Source organism: Phoenix dactylifera, chromosome 18, assembly GCF_051530095.1.
Source record: "Phoenix dactylifera cultivar Ajwa chromosome 18, Ajwa_hap1_PhDact_Kaust_v1.1, whole genome shotgun sequence".
Taxonomy (NCBI): domain Eukaryota; kingdom Viridiplantae; phylum Streptophyta; class Magnoliopsida; order Arecales; family Arecaceae; genus Phoenix; species Phoenix dactylifera.
The window spans coordinates 11,928,045-11,955,985 of record NC_143207.1 but is presented as its reverse complement, the minus strand read 5'-3'; the positions used below and the strand labels follow the sequence as shown (position 1 = coordinate 11,955,985).

At 38.7% G+C, this 27,941-nt stretch overlaps 1 protein-coding gene across 1 annotated transcript; it reads right to left on the bottom strand.

Moving 5' to 3' along the window:
- Window positions 1–122: 122 nt before the first annotated feature.
- Window positions 123–25,143, bottom strand: LOC120107233 (E3 ubiquitin ligase PQT3-like). Its single transcript, XM_039120424.3, has 8 exons — window positions 24,105–25,143; window positions 23,413–23,503; window positions 1,943–2,349; window positions 1,592–1,758; window positions 1,334–1,413; window positions 864–929; window positions 602–758; window positions 123–432 (listed from the first exon to the last, which is right to left on the bottom strand). Exons 3-8 carry the CDS (start codon window positions 1,949–1,951, stop codon window positions 372–374), a joined length of 540 nt encoding a protein of 179 aa, XP_038976352.2. The 5' UTR covers window positions 1,952–2,349; window positions 23,413–23,503; window positions 24,105–25,143; the 3' UTR covers window positions 123–371.
- Window positions 25,144–27,941: the final 2,798 nt, after the last annotated feature.

Below are 27,941 nucleotides of genomic sequence, written 5' to 3'. Positions count from 1 at the left end.
ATTATTAGAGCTTTACGAGATCCTTCACCTTCATCTGGCGAATGTCCGGCTGATAGATGCTGACAAAATCTATGAGGCATTCCTCTACAAGAAAAACAGAGCAGAAACAGATAATTACTGTTTCTGCTCTATTTTTCTTGTAGAGGAACGCCTCATAGATTTTGTCAGCATCTACCAGCCGGACATTCGCCAGATGAAGGTGAAGGATCTCGTAAAGCTCTAATAACTTGTCTCTGTCTTCTCCGTTTTCCATTGCCAGCAGCCGGACCCGGGTTTCTTCAACCGATGAAGGACCTTCAGAAGGAAGAGGGCAAAAACCCTTCTACCTTGTCACGCTTCCATCTTAGATCAGCTTTCTTAGCCTCAAATTCTTACCTGGTCAAATATCCATGCCCCTGGTTCATACCCACGATGCCTAAATCGGACAGATCCCTGCAAAATGTATATTTTTTTCAATTTATGCAGCTTTCCCATATGCTATAAGTGAACTATGCATATAAAATCAAGAGAACTATGACAAAAAAAAAGAGTTGGTCATCAGCTGTCATATCTATCACAATTCTGTAATAACAAGGAACATTGCATGAAGTCATCAACTTACTCATTTGGCTTAAGAACAGCAACAGCACCACCAGGCAATGCATAGGAACCATCAGGAGTTGCCATTAACATTGATTTAGGAATGCCAGTTGGGGGTCTCACCCTTTTAACGTCATAATTTGGATCACCATTTGTGGGGCAGTGCTGGATAAAATTACCTGAATAAAATTAAAAAAAACTCTTAACATACATTAACTGGCGCTCGCAAATGCTGAAAACAATTAATTACAATGACCTCATTAGTCAACATATTATAAACGTACCTGGCACTTTGCATCTATGACAAACATAGCCTGCTGGAGGTGTCCTTCGCTCCAGCCCACCTCGGCCTTAATTTAATGAGAAAAATGAAAATGTCAGTATCCAGGAAAATGGGAAGATAAAATAAAGTGATACATGCAACATATATCATAAAACTAAGAATTTGACTGCTCTTGCAACAAAAAGTCTACAAAAGAATGGATAGCAAATGTTTTAATCCTAAAATGCATTTGTGGAATCCCTATCATCACAAACATATACAGGAACCAAGAGAGTATATGCTACTTTTAGAGGAATATACATATATAAAGATGCAATTAACCAAATCCTAGTTCAATTTAAAAAGTTAATGTTATTGTGAGGCTCTGAGTGTAAGACAGTCAAAGAAGGAAAATGACACAAGAATAAAAAGCTATACAAAGACGGGAAAAGAGACAAGCATGAAGAGTTCTACAAGTGTTCAAGGGCTTACCAAAACCACGACCAGCCATCATCCTCCCACCCATTCCCCTACCAAAGCCTCTTCCAGCACCATAACCTTCTTGTGTTTGACTGCAAAGTTACATTTGACCCAGTGAAAAACATTATGTTATAAATGATTCCTCATTGGTAAACAAAATGTGACTGCTATTGCTACTCCATTCTCTCGAACTTCTCTAAACTTTTTAATTTCTAAAAAATAAAACCACTGAAATATAAGAAATATCAATGATCCAATTAAATGTCTCACTGATTCCAGTCAAGGGCAGGTGTGTCAATTAAAGCCTTAATCTTGCTATCCTCATCAACCTTATTTGCAGGAGAAACATCTACCACTGAACTGCTTGACTGAGCAGGAAGGACTTCTGGAATAGCATACAAATCATTACCAAACTCATCCCATTCAGATTCTTCAGGCTGCAAAATGTGATTGAATGTGTATTATCAATATCCTTGCCATCAATCAAAGATGAGAACGGTCAGGAAAGATACACCCATTATCCACTCAAGAATTAAGATAATGGTGGCTGGCACCAATTCAGAATGAAAAAAAAAAAATTTAAGCACCTAGAGAATCATATTCAAAAATTATTAGTCTTACATATTTCATGGTAGATGGGTCGCCAACCAAAGTGTTACTTGCTGGTGGAAGATCTTCTATCTTATCCTCTACAACTTTTGTCCTGCAGATGGAATGCAAACTTTCAAAATCAAAATCCAGTCAGGAAAGTCATCAACATTGTCTCAATTTTATCTTACAAAATTTGATCCTAATAAAGTTTCAAAATATTTCAGTAACACTACATCCCTCCCACATAACCAAATCTAAAAATCATTAGCAAAAGCATAATGTAAATGCAAATAGAAGAGCTCATCAAATGCTCAAGATTCAGAGTGTGAGATAGTACTCATCTCGTTCTGTAACAATAGGCTTCCATGGCCGTCCTGGGATGCGACAAATCAATACTGAAGTATTTTTGGGTATCATAGCAGCTTCGTCTGCATATTCTGAAATCGAAAATGGAAGAACACAGAGTCCATAAAAATTCAAAGTGAGATTAGAGCAACCCACAGTGCTCCCAGCAAAGTAACTCAACAGACACACTATCAATCGAACAGTAGCCACAATCTCACCCCAACTCCATTACCCCTTATCTCTTAATTTTTCAAGCACAATTATCTAAAAATACTCCAATCAATCCCTTTTTTTATTAGTTTTTAGTCTAATGACAATTAATTCTGAATGAACTGAACTATCCTCCTACAAGTAAACTGCATGAATAAACCAATCAAGAGAACCTAATCTAGAAGAAGAACCAACCTTCATTAGTCTGCGCATTGGAGACCATGAGGTCAAAATCGGTACCCCTTCCCAAATGCTTGGATTCAAAAATTCGTTCTTTCAAATTGGCAACAGATATGAATTGACCCTCAATTAGAATAGATTCGTAATCTTTTGCACTTTTAAACTTATAATACACAGCCATTATTTTTTTCCCTTTCCAGCCTTCCTCTGATCTAATTGCAGACCAGCTCGACCACAATGAACAAATTGCCCGGAAAAAAGCAGCAAACTGAATTTAAAAGGCCGAAAATTAAAAAGCAGGCCTGATATTAAGGCCTGATACAAGCAATCCTTGATGTCGATAACGCTCAATTATCCCATCAAGAAACAATCTTTCCGAAAGGGAAAAGAGGAAGAGCTCGAGATGGGTTCTCCGCCGACCCCTTTACATTCCGAACGAATAGAACAGCGATCCCAACAGCAAAGAGCCACGATCCGCAGATAAATCCCCAAGATCGCCGAACGCCCCCGGCCGCTACAAGAGGAGAGAGGCTTCCGTGAAAAGAAAAACCCCTTCGATCAAAGGGATTCAGCCGGAGGAGGAGAGATTGGATCCGAGCTCACTAGACCGTTATCGCCAGAGCAGAATCGCCCGAAGCCGCGGCGCATCCGAGGATCCCCCGAACAACCACTCCAATCGGGAAAATCGAGAAGAGAACGAAGAAACGACGGCTTCTACGATCGAGAGAACCCCAAATCGAACAGCAGAGGGACCTGGATGGATCAACCGAGGAAAGATCCGTAGAGAACTCAAAGCGATGGACAGATTTAAGGGGTGGAATCGGATCCTCCCCGATCCTCCCCCTCTATTTCTCCAGCGCTCGGAGATGAAGAGGTGGGGAGCGGAAAGAGGGAATCCGGTTTCCTTTATAGAGCATCCCGGTGGCAGGCTTACCTTAATTTTTCACCAAAAAAAAAATCCTTACTTTACCAAAGAGGTGGAGCCCAGAGCAAAACGGTAGATGCAGGCCACTGGAATGGAGATGCAGGCCTCCTTGTCCTTTTCCATTTGGGCTGAGTCTTGCAGGAGTTTAGATGGGACTCTGAGATGATTAGGGTTTCAACTTTAGATTAGAAGAAGGAATAGAGGACTCATGTTGTCACTTGGTTTGGCAATCCATTATGTTCTATTGGATTGTAAGTATTTGTAGTTGTGTTATTGAATTGCATTAGGTTGTAAAGCCAATGACTATTATCTGCGACACCAAGTTTGGCAAAAAGTTGTGAACATCAAGGTCATGTATATTGGCATGACAACATTGCATGCTTTGGTATTGCAAGAGTACTAGTTTCATGCAAGTCAAAAGTGTTGGATTCAAGGTCCGCCGTACCGGTACCGGTCGGCGTACCGGTGGCGGTACGGGCCGGTACCGACCGGTACGGGCTCCGTACCGGCCGGTTCGCACAAGAAATCCGGTACCGGTCTAGGACCAGACCGATACGGGCCGGTACGACATTCCATGGTTGGATTAGTAAAGCACGACATCGGATTATTGTAATGACTTGGTGGGTGAATGAGGCATTTCCCATACATAAAATAATTGCTCTTTTGATGCTTTCTAAGATCCATGCACACCGAGTCATATGAATTATGCATGTTGTGCATGACTAAATGTGGATGGCACAACAACAAAAACAAATGAATTATACATGTTTCTCAACATGCTTTGCTATGTATTATAAAAACTTACCACAAAAGCATGTTGCCTCACACCATCACAACCCCCCCCCCCAACCAACAAAAAAACGAAGAAGAAATCTCCTTCACCATTTTAAACTCGAAAAATAGTTTATCGAGCCTCAAATGTATGCTTGGGCTTGGGTTGATCAACTTGGATTATAAGGCAAAACATAATGCATATTTAGATAGAGCCCCACATGTAGTGAATTTGCTGACCACTTATTATGTCTACAGAGCTCATCTTTATCAAGTCATTCCACTCATAAAAAAAATTCAAAATTTAGAATCCTTCTTTATTGGTAGGTTTAGTTCAATTGGTTAGATATTGTAATCAAAAGTATGAGTTCATTATTTTATTGAGTCTAAACAATTTTGTCTAATCATGACTTGTACATAAAACAAGCCTATTTTAGCTTGAAGCAAGACATGTCAGAACTATTATAACTAATGAATGCTTTGAAGAATGAACATTTATAAAGAATCAATGGAACTGTAGACCATGATGATAGAGATGGAAGAAGAAGAAGAAGAATTGTAGATTGAGTGTTTGTCTACTCTCCTTTTGAAAGGATCAAGATCTTTTATTTTACCAACTCAAAGTCGATAATGGACATTCTAAATTAAGAATACATAACATTGATCATGATATACATTAAGAAACCAAAAATCATGTTTCTTTGAAACCTCCTAACCATTCATCAAATAGCAGAACCATCAACAGTTATAATAGTATTAATGTAGCAATGATATATGTAATAACTTATCTAAGCGGCTTATAACCAAAGTCTATACTCATTATTATATTTTACTAGTGGCTTCATCAACAATGACAAATTCTTGATCGAATTATAAACCTAGATTTGAGTTTGCTTTAGCACATTCAATTGTCTCCAATAATTATGAAAAAGATTTAGTAGCCCAATCCAAACATAAAAATTCAAATTACTAGTGTTTTCCACAAATATGAATGCTCTATAACCTTAAAAATAAAATAAAATAAAATCTATTAATAGAAATATACCTATTTATAGTATCCAAAAATGCCAATTACCTATATAATCCACATATAGATTCAACCAAGAAGTACACTCCTTTTTGAAAATCTTTCTTAGTTCACTTTAGTACTATGAAAGATCCACATACAAATTCCATTTTAATACTATGAAACTCTTTCTTAGGCGATAAACTAGAATACATGATCTACATATAGTTTCATTAGAGGTTATTGCCTCACAACTTCTTGCTAATAAATCCAAAATTTGCAACCAAACAATTAATAATAGAACAAGAACGTTATCATGGTTTGCACCCGCATCAAGTTTGGGATTCCAAATCACTTAAATGACGATTGAATAAGTACATATGGCATAATTAACCTACTAATGTAACACTATAATCCATAGCCAAAACCTCTTGCACTCATCTTAGGTCAACCCACTTATTGAAATTAGAAACATATATCATCTAGCCCTTCAGTACTCATCGTTTGCCAAAACCCATGCATAAATGTTAACACAATACCTAGCGATCTTAAACCTAGGCTCTGAATCTATTCTGTTACTTTTGTCATATCCCTAGTGATCATAACCTTAAGCTCTAATACAACTTTTGTCACAGTCCCTAGTGATCTTAAATCTATGCTCTGACACCACTTCTATCATGCTCCAAACCTATCATCCAGGTCGACCACATGACACAACTTGCATACTCTTGCACTCATCTTAGGTCAACCCACTTATCGAAATTAGAAACATATATCATCTAGCCCTTCAGTACTCATCGTTTGCCAAACCCCATGCATAAATGTTATCACAATACCTAGCGATCTTAAACCTAGGCTCTGAATCTATTCTGTTACTTTTGTCATATCCCTAGTGATCATAACCTTAAGCTCTAATACAACTTTTGTCACAGTCCCTAGTGATCTTAAATCTATGCTCTGACACCACTTCTATCATGCTCCAAACCTATCATCCAGGTCGACCACATGACACAACTTGCATACTCCTTAGGACAAGGCTCTTCAGAACATGTAAAGCTTGAAGATTCATTGCAACCTCAATCTTAGTAAATAATAATGATCTCGATTCATAACAAGTAATAAACTTGTACAATTTCAAAATTCAATCATCTAACTGGTATCAACCTATTTATCATTTCACCATGATCCTAACCATAACCAAGTACTAAGAATTCTGCAGCTCTAAAAAGAAAAGAAAAAAGTTAGTGTGAGCTTTACAGCCTAGTAAGATTCTCTGCCCATCTGTACCAATATAATATTATAATTTGAGAATAGTAATAAACGATATCAAAATGAAAACATAAATTATGGTACCTCTTTTCAAACATTCAGTATCACTCAATTAAACTGACAAATATCTGCATAAACATACATCAAATATTTGGCTTATCAGGATATATATATTACAAATACCAACAACCAAAACATTTTATTTAGCATTGGTTTCATATGTCTTATCATCCATTTCTTATTATCTCAATTCTAGGTTCTATAATAATTTACTTTTCAGCTTTGGACTAACCAAGATCATGTCTGAGTCCATGACTGATAAACAAAGTTTTTATGCATAAGCTCGTGGAGGCTACCCCACGTATAAGCTTGTGGAAGCTGTTCTACGTATAAGCTTATGGAGGCCATCTCATGCATAAGCTCATTGAGGCCGTCCCACACATAACCCCGTGAAGGCTATCCACATGACGAGTTAATCCAAACCGCTTCTTATCTATCTGATTTTATATGTTATTCTTGTCAAATCAACTCTAATTAAATAATGTATTTCTCATAATTTCAAAATAATATGAATTAGAATTTATATAGTTATAACTTCAATAGCTGATATCCATATATAATAACACATAAATATGTTCATATCTGAAAATCAAATAAAACATATCTCATACAAAACTAAATCTATTGATGCAAATCTCACGATATAAACCCAGCGATACAAACCAATCAATCAGTATAAATCCAACCCATCCTTGACCAAACATTAGTATAAGAAATAAATCAATCATTGTTAGTTTCCTATTTCGGAGCTCTAATATCTAAATTACTCTTAAATCTAATTTTTCTTTCCTACCTAATTTGAGATTAAATAAATAAATAAGAAATTAGGGTTCTACCTTGATTGAAGAACTAGAGTATAAAATTCTTTTGTTCTTCTTCTTGTTTGAATGACTGCACCCCCATACACCAAGGCTGACCATAAAGTAGATATGCATATGAAGAAAAATGAGGCCGGTCGGGTGGCGGTGGCGAGTAGTCAGATTCGGTCAGCATAATGTATCAAGAAATCGGTCTCTGATCAAAGCAAATGTAACATGTCATATTTTTAGATAACCGACGAAGGTCGGAGTGGAGGAAAGACATGGCCAGTTAGGTAGTAACATCAGACGGCGCCGGTTGATCTGATCTAGGTAATCTCACTAGTCCAATTATAAACCTAGAGTCAGACTATAGTATAGATAGCTCAAGAAAGATTAATGATGATGAAATTAAACTGTGCTTGGCAAGTGCTGCGGTGGGGGCTGCCATGCTGCATAGCTACTCAAGGCAATCACAACAATGGTGCTCTAAGACCGTCTACGAGGTTGACCAAAGAACATGGAGAGGAACAAAAGAGGGAGAAGGCTTCTCTACTGGATCCGCTTAGAAGCAAACAAAAGAGAGAGGAAGACAAGAGAGAAAGGAAGAGATAGAAAAGAGAAAGAAAAGTGGAAACTCTTTCCTTCTTTCTCAAAATAGGGAGGTTAGAGGTTGATCTAGATGGAGGCGACACTGGCGATCGGCTGCATCATCGTTGGCCTAATGTCTGGCCACTGGTGACAACCACAACAACATCAACGACTGTGTTGGTCAGCAGTGAATGAAGTCTAAATAGGGAAGGTTTGGTATCTTGAACTAGGGTGGAGGAGAGCCGGCATCAGTGGCAACTAGCCCCTGCCACAGGCTCAGCCTCCAGTGAGGCTGCGATGGCGGCAGAGACAGCGGTAATGACAAGGTGGAAGAAAGAGAATAGAAAAATAATACAATGGTCAGCCTAAAACATGAACCAGAGCCTCACTCAGCTCGAATCACTCGCCTATTCTTCCTTACAGAAAAAAAGAAATCTCATTCGTACTCATAACTCAAGTTGGGTAATTCTGACAGAGTTCGAAGGGAAACCCTTAGACATTTATTGAGCCGTCTCTAACCTCTTTTGTTTGTCTCATCTCGAATCTATTTTTATTCCTCATTCTGATTCAATTGTTGAGACAATTGAAAATAGTGTTTACTTGTTCCGGAATCCTTTATCTTTGCTTTGTGAAATCATTGGGTTTAGACATTACTTCGGTGATCCTTACTCCTTTTGAGCGGTCGAAGTTCCACCATGCGGGTCAAGGAGAGTCCCATGAAGACTTGGCCGAAGGTCCGACTGGCCATCATAAAAAATATCAAAGTAAGAAGGGGTAGATCACAAAAATAGGGGATTTGCTCCCATTTCCAAGTTCGATGATCTCACGATGAGATCTCGGCTGGCAACGATGGCTCGATGAAAGATGAGGTCAGGAGAGGTAGGGGTGTGGTAGCACAACTCCGGCGAGGCCCTGAGAAGAATGACAGCGAGGAAAAATGATGGTTGAGCGAGAGCGAATCTTTTTTTTTCTTCTTTCTGACAACGACGAACCACTGACCCCTCGGCTTATAGGCAATGGAGGCTCCCCCCTACTTTTTTTGTTGGACCTATTTTAGCAATGGGCCCGGCCTTACACTATATCTTTTTTATTGAATATTATTTTAAAATTTTCTACCAGGTATACTTTACAAATAGGAATTTATTTTTGTATGTCAGAGAGACTAATGTAATTAAGATGCCTCACAATCCACCCAACTAAAATTATTGGCCACTTGTACTTACATTAAAAAGTAATAGGAAATATTCTTAGCAGGATAAATGATTTAGTTAAACAAGAGATTACCAATCATCTCGTAGTGATTTCTCGATGCGGAAAAAAAAACACACATTATCTACTTTTGCCCACATTAGTTTGATTATGTAGTGCTTCACAACATATATATACAGCCAGGTGCCTGCCCGTTCTTTGGACTGCAAGATTTTGCTTTTAGTGAGCCCACATTTAAAGATGATTCCTATATGCAGATTCTCAGGAAGAATTATTCGATCCCATTTACAGAAACATTTTCTTCTTTTAACAGCCCTGGAAGGACTGATGCATAAGTGTACCATTTAACAGGGACTGAATTAAAATAATTCCTTCTTCTAACATCCCTAAAAGGACTATCTGCACAAATAAAATGTTTCAGAGGGGCTTAACTAAAAGTTCCCCTTTTATTGGCCAAACGAATTTAGGTTTCGGGTCGAAACCCAAAAACCCAAACCCGTTATGCCCCTTTTTTTTAAATGCAGACGGGTTAACGATTACGAGTTCGGGTCGAAACCCAAAACCCGGACCCGTTATGCCATAAATTAGTTTTTTTTTAAAAAAAGAACCGAAGACGGGTCGGGAGCCCGACCCATCTTCCTCCTCTTTCAGCGGCGGGTTAGGGTTCCGCCGAACCCAGCCCGCCTGCCTCCGATCTCCGGGCAGCGAGCACCTGCCTCCGGTGGACTCGCCGCCCGATGGCGAGCCCTCCGGCGATCGCACGCCACCAGGGGCAACGCCGGCGGGCTGAGATTTCGCCGAACCCAGCCCGTCGGCCCTTAGGAGCGGCGATCGGCGTTCATGTCGTCTGCTGCCGGATGCAACGCCGCCCGACGCCCGACAGCAATCATCCACAGAAATCCGCCGCCCGACAGCAATCATCCTGTAAGTTTTTTTTTATAATCTACGAAGTGTGTGATGGAGGCCATGGCCAGCAGCTACGTCGGATCCTTTGATGGCTCTTGGCGCCATATGCCGGCCAGATCCGACATTGGGATGGGATGAAAGCCATGGCCGAGAGACGATGCCGGATCCCGTGTCGGTTCTCAATGCCATATGCCGGCCAGATCCGGCATTGTGATGGTCCAACCCTGTGATGGCCGGCCAAGCCATTGCCTTGTCCCTGCTGTCGTGGAGGACTGTCCATGGCTTGATGGACTATCAAATAATAGGCCTTTTACCATGATCTAGTTCTACCCTTTTACTATGATCTAGTTCTAGAATGAATCTGGCTCTGATACCACATGTAAACATGTGTAAATAGGATCATAAACAGAACTATGAAGGGTAGCATACCTGGATCCATGGATTTGCTGAACGATCAACATTTGTTTAAACACCCGATGATGGAGACCGATTTTGTGTTCTCGTTATAGGCAGAGGGTGAGACCCCTTTGTATATCCTACCATCAAGGATATTATGCTTCCACTTCTCTAGAAGTCAGTTACGATAATCGTTGTGGTCATATGGGTCAAAACTAACAGTAATTATCAGTCTAGTTTGATCTAGGTTGCCCTAAACCCTATGTGGTGGTCGTGGTTCTTGCTCGGCTTCCGCTATAATTAGCGGTTCATGTGGTGGTGGTGGTACTAGTTCTTTTATGACTGCTACTATATATTATTAGAACAGAGGTGTTTTTTTGTGCTTTTTTATTTTTATTAGAGTAAAAAAGCAAATTTCATAGCTTATCAACATGAGAGGTTATCGGAAAACTTCTTAATGAGCACGATAAACGATATAGTTAAACAAGAGATTACCAATAATCTTGTAGTAATTTCTCGAAGAAAACACACAATATATATCTACTTTTGCCCACAAATGGGAAAAAAGAAAGATCACTCCCTATATTGATTTGAGTATGTGGTGCTTCACAACATATACAGATGCCGGTCCGTTCTTCGGACTGCAAGATTTTCCTTTTATGTACAGATGATTCTTATATGCAGGTTCTCAAGAACAATGTTTCGATCCCATCGGACAGCCTCCTGTCAACAGCGCAGAGGGATATTGGTGCTTCACACGTCTCTTTTATTATAGAAAAGGAAAGCCGATACGGAAAGTGCCGGTGGGCAAAGGCAGCTGGAATCTGCGCCTCACAGAGTCCATGAAGAAAGGAGATGGACAAAAATGGTGCAAGCAAAAATTGAAGTATGACAAGAATGAAGTTGACACACTCAAGTTCAAGATGACACAATATTCGCTTGGAGGAAAAGATGATAAGGTGAGAACTAAGAAAAGCTCAGAGGGAAGTTTAGCTCTCGACCATTTTCTGCTTTTTCTGGTAAAATCTTTAAGTTTGGCTTGAAAGTAATTGCCAGTTTGCCCAGACTTACTCATTGATCCCAAGTGACGCATCTAATAAGATTGATGGTCTCTCTTGCCATCGCTATTGCAGCCCAACTATGCTATCTGTCAGATTTCTCGGATCACTAACACGGCGGCTGGATTTCAGGGCGCCGCAGGGGACTCTCGTCCTCCAGGCACAGGTTAGAGAGATCTCCCCCAAAACGACATTGTACCACCAGGTATAGGGAGAAAAAAAAATAGATTGGTCAAGATTTTTAATTTGATAAGTAAAATACCACATGCATGCAAGTAAGAGAGAAAATTTAATATTACCTAGAAATAACAGTCACTTGAGCAAGATATATTCCACTCGAGAATAAATCAAAATGCTTGCATTCTATGTGCCTTACTTTTTTCCAATTCATGCATCTGAATTTTCTTTTCCAGTTCGTTGTTGCTATAAGCAAGCTAATTTGTTTCATTAATTGTGCGGCATACTATGGAACACATGTTTCATGCATACAAAAAGTTCTCGTAATGTGAGCATTTTCTGTGACTTGTGAAAATTAGTGGAATAAATGGACGTTTAGGTGATGACTTGTTTTTTAATAAGCGTGGTTCGATGATGAGTTGCCAGGCCCGCATCTCATACACCCGGTGAACTTTGTGAGCTTGCACTAAAAGGCACCCCCAAAAATTTTTCTTTAATTAATTATGTTTTAAGTTTTAGGAGGATCGCTAGTTTCATGATTTGTCGCTCCTTTGATTAATATGTTTCTAATTATTGAGATGCTTGGATGTTTGAAATATTTTTAGTTGCCATTTTCAAAACTTGAAAGAGAGTTGGCTGCTTGGGTACTCACTTGAAGGGGAGATGGTGGGATGGGACTTTTATTAATTAGATGGAGTGAATTTCCCATAATGCCCCTACTTTCTCTCACAGAGAGGTTCCTTTCTAGACAAATTCTTTCCTTTACCTTGACCATGAAGTGCCATGGGATAACCTTTTCCTACTCTTCTCTTGCTTGACATGGTAAACAGTACTGCCAAGCATTATCTCAGTTATTTAATCAGTTTTATGGGCCCTTCCATCAAGAGAGAAGACTCGTAGCCAGCTCCTGTTCCCGTTTTATATGGGGGCTTTGCTTCCTTCTGGTCAGCCTCCCGGAGCCCTTCCATTGGCCCGAGGCCTTAAGCGACTGCCTCGGTCGCCTAGGGCTCGGGCCGGCCCTGGTGCAAAGAAAGAGATACAAAGACTATAGGATAAATTTAATTTTAACTAATTTATACTTTTAAATATTATTTTTAAATTTATGTATTAAAAATATAAAATGTTATATACATATTTCTCAACAAACTTCCTAATAAACTATATATATATATCTTAATATCTTTTTGTATGCATGAAACATGTGTTCCATAGTATGCCGCACAATTAATGAAACAAATTAGCTTGCTTATAGCAACAACGAACTGGAAAAGAAAATTCAGATGCATGAATTGGAAAAAAGTAAGGCACATAGAATGCAAGCATTTTGATTTATTCTCGAGTGGAATATATCTTGCTCAAGTGACTGTTATTTCTAGGTAATATTAAATTTTCTCTCTTACTTGCATGCATGTGGTACTTTACTTATCAAATTAAAAACCTTGACCAATCTATTTTTTTTTCTCCCTATACCTGGTGGTACAACGTCGTTTTGGGGGAGATCTCTCTAACCTGTGCCTGGAGGACGAGAGTCCCCTGCGGCGTCCTGAAATCCAGCCGCCATGTTAGTGATCCGAGAAATCTGACAGATAGCATAGTTGGGCTGCAATAGCGATGGCAAGAGAGACCATCAATCTTATTAGATGCGTCACTTGGGATCAATGAGTAAGTCTGGGCAAACTGGCAATTACTTTCAAGCCAAACTTAAAGATTTTACCAGAAAAAGCAGAAAATGGTCGAGAGCTAAACTTCCCTCTGAGCTTTTCTTATTTCTCACCTTATCATCTTTTTCTCCAAGCGAATATTGTGTTATCTTGAACTTGAGTGTGTCAACTTCATTATTGTCATACTTCAATTTTCGCTTGCACCATTTTTTTCCATCTCCTTTCTTCATGGAATCTGTGAGGCGCAGATTCCAGCTGCCTTTGCCCACCGGCACTTTCCGTATCGGCTTTCCTTTTCTATAATAAAAGAGACGTGTGAAGCACCAATATCCCTCTGCGCTGTTGACAGGAGGTTGTCCGATGGGATCGAAACATTGTTCTTGAGAACCTGCATATAAGAATCATCTGTACATAAAAGGAAAATCTTGCAGTCCGAAGAACGGACCGGCATCTGTATATGTTGTGAAGCACCACATACTCAAATCAATATAGGGAGTGATCTTTCTTTTTTCCCATTTGTGGGCAAAAGTAGATATATATTGTGTGTTTTCTTCGAGAAATTACTACAAGATTATTGGTAATCTTTTGTTTAACTATATCGTTTATCGTGCTCATTAAGAAGTTTTTCGATAACCTCTCATGTTGATAAGCTATGAAATTTGCTTTTTTACTCTAATAAAAATAACAAAGCATAAAAAAACACCTCTGTTCTAATAATATATAGTAGCAGTCATAAAAGAACCAGTACCACCACCACCACATGAACCACTAATTATAGCGGAAGCCGAGCAAGAACCACGACCACCACATAGGGTTTAGGGCAACCTAGATCAAACTAGACTGATAATTACTGTTAGTTTTGACCCATATGACCACAACGATTATCGTAACTGACTTCTAGAGAAGTGGAAGCATAATATCCTTGATGGTAGGATATACAAAGGGGTCTCACCCTCTGCCTATAACGAGAACACAAAATTGGTCTCCATCACCGGGTGTTTAAACAGGGGTCATGAGGGAGAAAAGAACCGTTGATCGTTCAGCAAATCCATGGATCCAGGTACGCTACCCTTCATGGTTCTATTTATGATCCTATTTACACATGTTTACATGTGGTATCAGAGCCAGATTCATTCTAGAACTAGATCATAGTAAAAGGGTAGAACTAGATCACGGTAAAAGGCCTATTATTTGATAGTCCATCAAGCCATGGACAGTCCTCCACGACAGCAGGGACAAGGCAATGGTTGCTTGGCCGGCCATCACAGGGTTGGACCATCACAATGCCGGATCTGGCCGGCATATGGCACTGAGAGCCGACACGGGTCCGGCATCGACTCTCGGCCATGGCTTTCATCCCATCCCAATGTCGGATCTGGCCGGCATATGGCGCCAAGAGCCATCAAAGGATCCGGCGTAGCTGCTGGCCATGGCCGCCATCACACACTTCGTAGATTATAAAAAAAAAACTTACAGGATGATCGCTGTCGGGCGGCGGATTTCTGCCCGAGTAGTCGCCGTCGGGCGGCATTGCATCCGGCAGCAAACGACATGAACGCGCTCGCCGGCAGAATCTCAGCCCGCCGGCGTTGCCCCTGGTGGCGTGCGATCGCCGGAGGGCTCGCCATCTGGCGGCGAGTCCACCGGAGGCAGGTGCTCGCCGCCCGGAGATCGGAGGCAGGCGGGCTGGGTCGGAAGACGGGTCGGGGGCCCGACCCGTCTTCGGTTCTTTTTTTTAAAAAAAACTAATTTATGGCATAACGGATCCGGATTTTGGGTTTCGACCCGAACCCATAATCGTTAACCCGTCTGCATTTAAAAAAAAGGGGCATAATGGGTTTGGGTTTTTGGGTTTCGATCCGAAACCTGAATTCGTTTGGCCAATAAAAGGGGAACTTTTAGTTAAGCCCCTCTGAAACATTTTATTTGTGCAGATAGTCCTTTCAGGGATGTTAGAAGAAGAAATTATTTTAATTCAGTCCCTGTTAAATGGTACACTTATGCATCAGTCCTTCCAGGGCTGTTAAAAGAAGAAAATGTTTCTGTTAAGCCCTTGTGAAACGTTTTATTATGTTGACATCCTTCCTGTTGGAAATTGTATCCTAAATGTCAATCGTCAGCATGTTGATTGAATTTTATAAATGAATTGACAAATCAATAAAGTATTTATTGGCATTATTTATCATTTTACATCTTCAAATGAACTCTTATATAATGAATTCCTTAGGATTTATTAATGATAAACGAGGATTTATCTTTGAATCCTTAAACTAGTTCGCGACCAAATGATATGTTATAAGGACGACAACATTATCGAGATTAGGTCGTTGTGTGACATATACGTTGGTTGTCCTCTTAACCAAGAAGTGTGGAGACACTGGTATGCTACATAGGTGAAGTGTAGGAGTACATTTCACTGAACGTGACCAATTCCGGAACGCTCTACTGTTGAGAGATGTTCCGAGTGGATATGGGTATAAGTTTGGCCCTCTGACCTAAGACCGCAACCTGTAACTAGAAAGCAACTCACTGTACTTTGGTACCAGACTACCTAGATTTTTAATTCAGTGACGGAAGGTCACTGGGTGCAGTCAAGTACTTGCGTAGTCAGTTGTGAGTCAAGATGGAATTGACCCCTCCTGAAAAACAGGAGATAATGCCTTGTGATTAATTTAGCAAAACTTTGGCCAGGGTAATTTCAGTGAGGAGTCACGGGATATCTAAAGTTAATCACATAATGGATGTACTAATTTTAGGGTTGACAGTGAGCTTTAAGTCATTCTGGCATTAGGAGTCAAAGGGATTGAATTATACAGTAACCATAGTCTAGGGTTTCAGAATATTTGCTTCACATATATTCGGCCTATCCGGACATCGGGTACCATTGCTAGATGGTTACATCGATTAGTATAGAAAGTCGTTCCTATACTACCGGCTTAGGTTCGAACCTATGAGGTCACACGCATACAAGATTTCTGATTGATCAAGAAGGCTGATGAATGATTAAGAATCATTCAGAGGTAATTTGGTAAATTCGATTGGCAAATTATCTTATAAAATAATTAAAGTAATTATTGGAGGATTATTTAATAATTAGATTGCTAATGAACTCAATTTGATTGAGTAATTGAGCTAAGGATGAGCCAAATTGAATTGGATTCAACTTTGGGCTCAATCAGGGTTTTGACCTGATTGGATTAGGTTAGAACCAAAAAGGACTTAAGCTGATCAAATTAATTTTAAATTAATTTGCGATTGGGGATTGACCTAATTGGATTAGGTCCAACACAAAGTAATTAATTCAATTTGATTGAGTTTGGATGAGCCAAAAATTGAATTGGATTCAATTTGGGCTTAATTAGGATCTGACCTGATTAGATTGGGTTCAACCAAAATGCTTTGTTTTAATCCGGGTTTGATCAAATTTGATTAGGTGCAACCCAAGGGGATTAGGCTCAGATGATGTGGCAATTAGTGGTGACATGGAATTGGATTTCATGAATTTTAAATAAATCAAAATTATTGCATGGCGCATGGACCCATTGCTTGACACATGGCAACATTGTTTGTTGTTTGAATTTGAATTCAAATATTAAGCAATATATTAAATAATTTCATACATCAAATAACTTTCCAAGCTGGCGTGTGAACCTCTGAATCATTTAAATTCGAATTTCAAATGAAATATATGCAACAAGAGGAAGGAAAATTCTGCCGCATGGATTTCAAATTCCTCCCCTCTTGCGCATGTGTTTAAAATTTGAATTTAAATCAGATTTGGCTGATATCTGATTTGGGTTGTTCCTATTCCATTGCATGCGCCAACTAAAAGAGGTTTTCTGAAGATAATTTTTGAATTTTGAATGAAATTCGGAGGCCATTAAAATGGGTCAAACATGGGCGCCGGCAAAGCATCCATTGCAGCCTTCTTTCTCACACGCCTCCTTCCTCTTCTTCTCCATTTTAGTTAGGTTTTTCAGGATGGATATCTCGAAGATTCAAGATCAGATCTGAGTCCTCTACATTCCTTACAAATCTCATCTCCATCTGCTTCAAGACGATTGATCAAGAGTTGATTGAATCCCGGCGAGCAGATTTCAGCCTTCAAGTGTTCTACAGCTGCTAGCACTGTTGCAAAAGAAGATCATTCAGGACTTTGCATGTACTTCTCGTAGAGGCTATTTGTGTGCGTGGCTGCAAAGTCAAGGATCAGATCCTCAACTTTCATCTATCATAAAAGGTATTAATTTAGTATTAATCATTTATTATGGTGTCAAGATTTAGGTCCGATTCCTCGAGGTTTTACCCTCTTTTGGGGCTCCTCACGGAGACATCTCCAGAATCCATTCGTTGGATATTCGGAGATTAATTGGAATAGGGTTCTTAAGTTTCAGATCTGATAGCTAATCATGCATAAAAGTTTTAGCATAATTGTTTCAATGATTCCGGCATAATCCTATGTTTTCTTAATGTGCTGATTTCTAGATTTGATCTTGTAAGCATGCATGAATTAAATTGTTTGATTCATTTTTTCGCTGCATTTTTGAAACTTAAAAAGAACTACGTGTGGCTTGATCCTCCTTATGAAGGGGTACGTAGGCAACTCGATCAGGTTCAGCCATGGTTTTTCAAAAAAAAAAATTCAGCATGCTTTACCGAAGAACCTAGGATCCACTTTCACTTCCATAGCTATAAAAATCAAAATTATTTTGATTTAGTCCTTGTAAAACATATTATTTATGCAGAGATCCTCAAAATATTTTAAATTAGTCCCTGTAGAATATATTATTTATGCATAGGTCCTTGTAGGGTGATGTGATAAAATTTTCTGTCATTTATTCTATATTTTTGTATACTTGATAGCATGATATGACACATATACTGATTGTGTAGATTAGTAAAATATTAGATACAAGTTTTATTTTAATTTGTCATATTATGAATTGTCAATTATGTGCAATGTCATTATTTTAATTTGATGTCTATATTATGAAATAGTTTGGTAGTTGCCAAAGTAAACCAACTAGAATGTTTAATAGACATCAAGTCATCAAATACTCTAATCCCAGGTATTAAGATAGTGACTTTGCAAATTATGACTTACTGTTTTCAATCATGAGATATTATGGATTGGCCCAAAGGTGCATCACTTTCAAATGATTGATTTGCTGAGTTAGGATAATTAATGAGTATCCTTGATTTAATAGGTATTGGATGCTCAAAGACAACAAACCTATTTGAATTTTGGACCTATATCATTAATTATTCCTAGGTGTATTGGGAATCACCATAATAGTAATTTAGTGTTTCATAATTACTACCCAAAGGTGTATTATGGTAACACTGTTTATGTTATTCGTCATTATTGCTAACTCAAAGTGTTAATGTTGTAAGCATTTTTTTTATTGTCGATTTTCTTATTGCAGTATCTATTCCTGTTTCGCTTCATTCGCAAGCTTCATCTGTTACCATCTTTAATAGAACTAATTTCTCAAAGTGGAATGAACAATTTCAATTCCATCTAGGTGTTCTGGATCTTGATTTAGCACTTCGATTTGAGAAACCGACTGATATTACTGATTTGAGCAGCTCGGAAGAAAGGTCTTTTTATAAGACTTGGAAAAGATCGAACAGACTGAGCATTATGTTTATGCGGATGAGTATAGTGAACAATATCAAGTCAACGCTTTCTGAATGTGACAGTGCTTAAGTATTATTGAAAACTGTGGAAGAACGTTTTCGATCTGCTGATAAGTCTTTGGCTGGAACATTAATGGCTAAGCTTACCACCATGAAATTTGATGGTACTTGTGGGATGCATGAGTATATCCTTGAAATGATAAATATAGCTGCTAAGCTGAAGGCTCTTGGGATGGATGTGAATAAATCCTCTTTAGTTCAATTTATTTTGAACTCCTTGCCTCTTCAATTTGGATCATTTCAAATTCACTACAACACTATTAAGGATAAGTGGAATGTGAATGAATTGACCAGTATGCTTGTTCAAGAGGAGACAAGACTTAAGCAACAAGGACATCATTCTGTCAATCTTATAAGTCATGGAGCCAAGAAGAAATGGAAGAAGCCAAGAAAGGGCATGAAGAGACCACCATCCAAGGGTAAAGAGCCTCATCATGATACCGAGGTTCATAAGAAGAAAAAAACAAAGATAGATGTCATTTTTGCAAGAAATTGAGACACTATCAGAAGGACTGCCATAAACGCAAGGCATGGTTTGAAAAGAAAGGTGAGCCTTTGGCTTATGTATGTTTTGAATCAAACCTTACTGAAGTTCCTTCTAATACTTGGTGGTTTGACTCAGGTTCTAATGTTCATGTTTTCAATACGATGTAGGAATTTCTTACAACCCAGATGCAAGATCCAAATGAGAGTTTTATCGTTTTGGGGAATGGAGTTAGAGTTCCTGTAACAACTGTTGGAACCTACCGTTTGTTTTTAAACACTGGTTGTCATTCAGATTTGCTTTAGACTCTTTATGTTCCTTCTATTTCTAGAAATTTAATTTCTGTTTCTTAACTTGATGTTGAAGGATATTTCTTTAAAATTGGGAATGGTAGTTTGCGTCTTTTCAAAGACAATGTCTTTCTTGGTTCTGGTGTCTTATGTGATGGCTTATATAAAGTAAATCTTGATAATCACTTTGCTGAAACTCTTATAACCTTGCATCGTAATATTGGAATTAATCGAAACCTGATAAATGAAAGATCTTCTAACTTGTGGCATAAAAGATTGGGTCATATATCCAAAGAAAGGTTAGGGAGATTAGTAAAGGATGGGATTTTGTCAAACTTAGACTTTACTGATCTCGGTATGTGTGTGGACTGCATTAAGGAAAAGCATACCAAACACACAAAAAAAGTTGCCACAAGAAGTGAAGAACTTCTTGAAATTATCCATACAGATATTTGTGGGCCTTTTGACTCCCCATCATTTTGTACGCTATAGATGCTCTCTACTTTTCTAAGCAGATGTTCATCAGATTATTCTTTGAACTTTGTAATTTGATCATATTTATTAGTTTTCTTTTCTATGAGACCGATATGGCAACAAACTTCTATAACATTTAAAAAAATTACGCAAGGTCTCTAATTATCACAACGAAAACTTTATCAACGAAAACTCTATCAGGTGCATCCTTATTCCTGAGGTTCCAATCTCCATTGGCTGCAGCCCATTGACTCTGCTCTACTCGCCACCCTACCTCATTTTATGTATGTGAATAATGGGTGGAGCACTACTACTGAGAATCACTTCCTATCTACATATATATAATGAGTGTAATTGAAGCAACTTCATGCGGCTAGCACAAACATTGAAGCCAAGAATTGCTCTCCTTTCTCCCTAACTCTCTCAGTGTGCCTCCTATACCAGCTCCCCCCAACAAAAAAAAAATCACACACCCTTGAAAATACAGATTATTGCATATTTATTTTTATTTCTATTTACATATATAACCCTTAAACTATTTTGCTTTTATGACGGTACCTTCTAGTTAAATTTTTTTTGTTGATGGTACCGATAAATAATTATTTTCAGTATAAAATGGATTTAATTTTCCTTCTTGCATTCAGATTCTTGAAAACAATACGCAAAAATAATACCTCCTTACAATGTAATTGAATGTTAAAAATTTTACAGATCTTAATGTAAAAAAATAATATTGGCATTTTACGCTTAAAATGAAAGTTTTTATATCAACACCCTTGATTAAAAATCTCGCAGAATGGATATTATTGTAAAGACAGAATAATTTTCAAGTATGTACGCAAATAGAATTTTTCAGAAGGTAAATATACTATATATTTACAAGAATATATATGCAAAAGACCCAAAAGAAAGAAAAATAAATGCTTTATTTGATCTCTTTAAGGATTAGATCAGATTAATTAGGGCTGGGCTGGGTTGAACCTGGCCCGACTTGGCGGATGCACAACTCTAGCAATCACCAAGTTTATGACAAGGTTATCACACAGATCCCACACAGAGAAGTGGACCAACATGGCAAAGATATAAACCGACATGCGTTAGCTAGGAGTACTTCCAGCAGTTAGCATCAGACTAAATAAATCATAAATAAAAACATATAACACTAGCCTCTAGGCATAGCTATGTTATCCAAAGCAACCCCCAGTTGCACCATATTCGAGCAGCCACTTTCCTTTAAGCTTCTAAGAAGACTGCTGAATCAATGTTAATAGATTTAGTGGCTAGCTGCTCTAATGCATGGACAAAGTTAAAGATAAAAAAAGAAATGTGCAATTGAGCAGGCAATGAAACCCTAACAGTATAATTATTTGATGAGAAATATTGAAAAACTCAAAGCTTACCCCTATATAACTATGGAAAAAAGAAAAGAGTTGGTCTTAGCAAGGATGAGTGCTCAATTTACTATTTTAACAGGTATGAGTGCTCTATAAGTTAAATTGGGGGGCCAGTTTAGTAGAATGAGGCTTTACCAGTCAAAATGAATTTTCTTTTTCTTTTTTTCATAATTTGAGTATCTTTTCTCCTCCTTTGAAAACTCAATCACCAACAGACAAGAATATAACCTTAATATTCTGTCTTTGTCTGTGGGTAGAGGTCAGACGGACTTATATTCTGTGTGGAATCCATACCAAGCAATCATCAATGCGACTTGAGAAGATGGAATAAGAAACCTATTTATGTTTTACATCATAAATCAAAATTCAAACCGAACTTTCTTGTGCTGCTCCTTGTGAGAAATTGCTTGACCAATGGCAAGGATATTATTTTCGTGTGAGGATTTTTTTTATTAAAAAAAATATGTACCATAGTATATTTAGTGTATATCATGATATATTATGTATTATGGTACATTAAGTGTATTATGGTATACTAACTATGTACCATGGCATATTAAATATGTACAGTGTTATATTAAGTATTTACATATTCTAGTAACCGTGTCCAGGAGGATATTAAGTATGTATTGTATTATACCTCAATGCATATAGCCAGACATTCTGGCTATGCCAGTTCCTAATAACCCTGTAGTTGGCTCAAGAGCTCTCAATATATTAGACCTCGCCTATGATCCTATAGGATTACAGTTGGCATCTCAATACTACCGGTAGCCTCCCCTTATCCTGTGCCTATATGAAATAAGCAATGCCCGAACTTGGCTCTGATACCATAAGTGGAAAAGGAGGGAGGGGAGGAGAGGAGAGGAGCCAAAGAAACCAGAAATGAGCTGGTTCCCTTATCCTGTTCCTCCATCCTCCAACTTCCCTTTGAACCAAAGAGTTTTAGTTGCTCAACAACGAAATGTCATGACAGGGGAACTATATCAATAATCTCTACTATCATAAAGCAAATAAGCAGAAAAGTTGATAACTTCATCCAACAAATAGAACAAGTGTCAGGCACATCAACAATTAGTGGGTCTAGCAACCAGCAAAAATGGCAAGCATGGCAACAAATTGATCTATTAGCTGGTAAGCTGGAGAAATTTTTGAAGCACTGTTCATTATGAATTTTCTTAGTTTCAATGAAAAGGATTCACTGTGAATCATCATTCAGTTTATCAAAATCCACACATAAATGTACAGTTCACTGATAAAATTAGTAACTCTTTGTCTAAAGCTGAATTAAATATCGGACCATGATGTACATGATTTAAATATCAACAGCTATCTTTACGTTATGAACCAAGCAGTTCTTTTCACTGATAAAATCAGCCATCTTTTCAAAGGCTTTTTGCCCTACTCTAAAGCTTGTGTCTAGGATATTGCTTCTTGAAGAAGTCTAGTCTCACTGCTCTTTTTCCCTTGCGTGAAGTTTTTTTTTTCCTAGGTGTTAGAAATTTTCTCTAGCTGCTTATTTTGAGTATGAGCATATAATTAGTGAAAGCAGAGTTAAGCACATAAAAAGAAAGAGAAACCAATGAAGGGCTCATACCTGTGGTTCTAATTCTACAATCTTACTGTTCCAGAGGGCAGACAACGGTGCTGTATCGCCAATATTTGTCTTCTTGAATTTGGACAGTTATCTACAATCACAGAAAACCTGGTGTGACTGATATCTTGAATTTTGAGATGCTGTGGCCTGTGGGAATTGTTTCAATAAAGAAAAAAAAGAGATGCTGTGGGAATTGTTGGCTGTTTGCCATTGCGGGATGAAATAGAAGAATTTATGTTCCAAAAAAAGGGGTACAAATGGCTGGGAGGAGAAGGCTTACAGGTTTATGTTCAAGCTTCAAACTGGCTGTTTTGTGGATGACATCATGTGTATCAGTAATCAGTGTATGGTGTTGGCAAGTTCACAAAAGAATTGCTCTCACAAATCTACAACATATGATTTGAACATTGAAGTATTCTCAGTAGGATTCCATCTATTCCAATTTTTACCCAAAATACCCTCAAAAAAATGATAATTACCAAGTTCCCTATTCAGGTAAAATTAATATCTCTAGTTACATGTACCCTTTCATATGTAATTAAAAAAGATCAGTTGATTTAAAAAAAATTGGTTCAAAATGCAGGACTAAATCAACCGGGGAAGAACCGAAGAAGTCAAGAAGGTCTTCACTGAGTTCACTCTTCCGGCTTCCGGGGAGAAGGGGGCCTTAGGATTTAGGAGTTAGGGCTTACCGGCTTAGTGGTCCTGTGGTTGTGGTCCGGTCGACCGGGAGCCCGGAGGTGGCCGCCGTCAAGGTCCAGAATTAAAACGGCAGAACCAGAACGAACTGAAGGTGAAGGTCTTCACTCTTCCGCGGGTGGGACGGCAGGTTCTTGCCTTCTTAGAGCCGGAGACAAGCGACAAGATCGACTGATCGAGAGGAGGAATGGAGGATTGATTAGAGCGGAGAAGCCGAGGAGAGGAGTACTTGATCTGTTGAATCGTTGATCAATCGGCTTCTCTCCGAAGGGGCGAAGGGTGGATTCGATCGCCGCCGCTGCGGCCGCTCGGGACGTAGCGGGGCCTTCTTTGGGCAGCGACGTAGAACGGCGCGGCGGCAGCGGGGGCCTTCTTTGGGGCCGGGGGCCGCACGGATAGAGCTAGAGCTAGAGGGAAATCCCAACTGTTTTTGTTTAAATACTTGGCTGCGCTCCATTCACAACGGTCACTTGATTTCAAAAAGGAAAGGCAGGGCGTGGGGTCTGATGGGCCGCACGGATAGAGCTAGAGCTAGAGGGAAATCCCAACTGTAGACTGGGTTTTTGTTTAAATACTTGGCTGCGCTCCATTCACAACGGTCACTTGATTTCAAAAAGAAAAGGCAGGGCGTCGCCGTCGGGTCTGATGGGCCGACTAGCCGTTGGAAAAGTGGCAGGCTGGGGACAGTAGTTTTGTTTTGGGTGGAGAGAAGGAGAGAGAGGAGGGATTTGGTTGGCTTGATGCACGTCTGAAGCCACTCTTATATTTCATCCCTTCTCTTTTTTGGTTTGGGTCTTGCTTTTCCTTCCCTCACATTACTCCTGATCCAGCTGGGCCATCAGGAAGAAAGATAGGGGGATTGGAGATCGACTTCTTGGAGGGTGGAGATTCTTTCAATTTTCTCCTCTCGGCTTCTTCTCCCCCCTTGGTTGGTAGAGAGAGAAAAGGAGGGAGGGGGCCAGGGGGATTGAATGGCTGCCGTGCTGTGAATATGTGATGTTGCAGTTGCTGCTTAGGGGTACTCACTTGAACGGGAGATGAGATGGTGGGATGAGACTTTTATCAATTAGATGAAGTGAATTTTCCATAATGCCCCTACTTTCTCTTATAGAGAGATCTTTTCTGTACAAATTCTTTTCTTTACCTTGATGACATTGTCCTATTCTGCTCTTGCTTGACATGGTAAACAGTATTGCCGAGCATTATCTCAGTTATTTAATCAGTTTCACGGGCTTTCAATTATTTTTCTGTGCTTCCATTCAAAAATTATATTAAACTGAAAAGGATAGCTATCTATTTCCATATCATTTTTTAAAATATTTTATACTTATCAAAACAAATATTATTAAAAAAAAGAGGCCTTATTCATTGGATTCGCTTTAGACCTCCAAATGTATTGGGCCGCCCCTGGATCGGATACAGGCTGGCTCGGGTGTAATTCGAAAGAACATTAGCCGTTGGTTCATTTCACGTAGAACCTGATGGTAGGAGATGTGATGAACTCAATGGACCATCGAGAGAGACATGCTAAGATCGAGCACCGGCCGCGCTCATGGAGGTGTGTGACTAGAAGTCTAGAATGTGACCTGCACACATGGAAGGCCTAGAACAGCGTTTGGCATAAAGGGGTTGGCGGAAGGTACTAAGATATCTCTAAAACAAGTTATTTTCTTAAAAAATTTCAGAATGATATATATTCGGAGATCTTTGCGCAATTCTGCCCTAAAACAGTAGGGGATGAATGATCTCACAAATTGTGATCCAATTTGGTTCAAGAACATGGTGGCTTAATCCATAAAATAGTAGGGTACCATTGCGACTTGAGACGATGGAATGATCTTGCCAAAAAGTTTGCGCAGAAAGGCAAAGCCTGCCCTTGAAATCCACAGGACTATAGGCTGCAAAGACCCAGGTGGTTACTGTGCCCACAAAGGGTTTCAAGGGTATGACCTATTTGTGACACAAAAGAATGGGGCCCAAAGAACTATCATGAAAGCCCTCATAAGTTTAGGCTAGATAGGCTTCTTTCCTAGGTCCTCCCTACCAATGATCGGGCGCTATAACTCCTCTCTTCTTGCTATCTTTTGTGCTGCTAGACAAGAATCAACAATGGGAGAAGCATAAGTATTTTGGCTAGAAAAAAGGCAAGTACCAATATCACAAGTATTTACTACTACCAAACATGATCTCATAACTTTGGTGACTGGGTTTGCCTCATGCATTATCCCCACCACATGGGCAGAAAATCTGGACTCAATGCTAAAAAATAATAAGAAGAAGGATATGTAGCAAGTTATTGGATTTTGGTTCCACTTCAATCCCTCTGTGTTTTTTTTTTTTTGGTGTGTGTGAGGAAAGGCTGAAAATAGCCCAACAACCTTATATCTGTTATTTTATTCCCTACGGAATCTCTAAAAACAAAAAGAATGAAGTCCAAGAAGTTAAGATGATGTTGTGCAGACCAAGAAGTAGATCAGCAGCACCACTTATTACAGATTGTATCATTTAATCGATTCGTCAATTTTTAGCTAAAGATGTGTCACTCTATATAGGATCCGGATTTTGCTTTCCTTTGATGCATTTGCTTCACTGATTTTCTTTTGCAAAGTCATGCTAAGTGGGTGTCTCATGTTTTACTGCTATATTTATACATGACTGTGGTAGCAATAAAAGATTTATAGTTGATCCAGTAACGTGGGTGCCACATGGATCCTTTGTAACCGTCCATGCCAAACTAAGCAAAGGGAGGTATCATTAGATAAGCTTTCTTAGAGTGGGGCAACACTGAATACCCAAAAGAATGCTAATATACCTTGAAAGGATGAGTTTTAAGAACAAATTTTGAAGAACCTCAGTATTTGAAAGGTTGAGTTGATTTAAGTAAAGAATCTGCATTAATAAAGAGAATTTAAGGGTTAGGAATCCTTAGAATTGCAGGAAAGAATATATCAAAAGATTATTTTTGTGGAAAATAAAAGAAAAATTTGTTTCAGTATTTCCATTGAGGAAACCGCACAAATAGGAACAATTACAAGGTTTGGTTATCGATATGTGAGTGATTCTTCATGTAAAAGCTCGCTGTAATCAAAACCAACTCTGACTCAAGTCACTTGTCAGTTACACGGCGCAAGTTAGAATACTTGCATCGCAAAAGGTATATTGAATCTTTAAGAAGCATCAACTAGATAATTCGCAAAGCAACAGATGAAGAAACAAGCAGCTTTTGAAAGATTTGACAGCATTACCAGCAAGTTTTGCAGTCTGACAATCGATTCCTATGGATCAAACTCTATGATACAGGATGTAAAATAACCTCTGAATGAGCAAGACACATTCCTTCTATGATGTTCATGGTAATTTACCAGATCAAAAGAAAAACCCAACAATTATGATAATTTAGAAGAGAATTATTATTGTGATAGGAGAATTATGGTAATAAGAGGAACTTGAGTCCATGATATCTTCCAGCATATAGTGTTATCATGGATATCAAAGACTAACAAGAATTATCTTAACGCTCATTGTTCTCTGCATAAAATAACAAAATTCAATTAAATCCATGACTCAAAATTTAAAGTGATTTTTTTCTAGTCTCCTAGATGCTCCAGAATATCAAAATTTAAGACCAGCACAAACTTAATTAAGGTACTTTAGCACTTTTCACCTGATCTGGAAAATAAAACATAAAATTATGATGCTTGGTAAGCTCAAAGTTCTGGAAGCAACATCTCTTCTCGAGAAGTTGACAAAATATCTAGCTTGAATTTTGAAGAAGTTAGGAGCCAGGAAAACAATTGCATAATCTGCTGATTCTTTTGCCAATACGATAC

Excerpts from the sequence above, each read along its gene's own strand:
- LOC120107233 (XM_039120424.3), bottom strand. Across the intron at positions 1,414-1,591 it reads CCTGCCCTTGACTGGAATCA|TCAAACACAAGAAGGTTATG; the intron begins GTGAGACATTTA and ends GTAACTTTGCAG. Across the intron at positions 930-1,333 it reads GATGGCTGGTCGTGGTTTTG|GCCGAGGTGGGCTGGAGCGA; the intron begins GTAAGCCCTTGA and ends CATTAAATTAAG.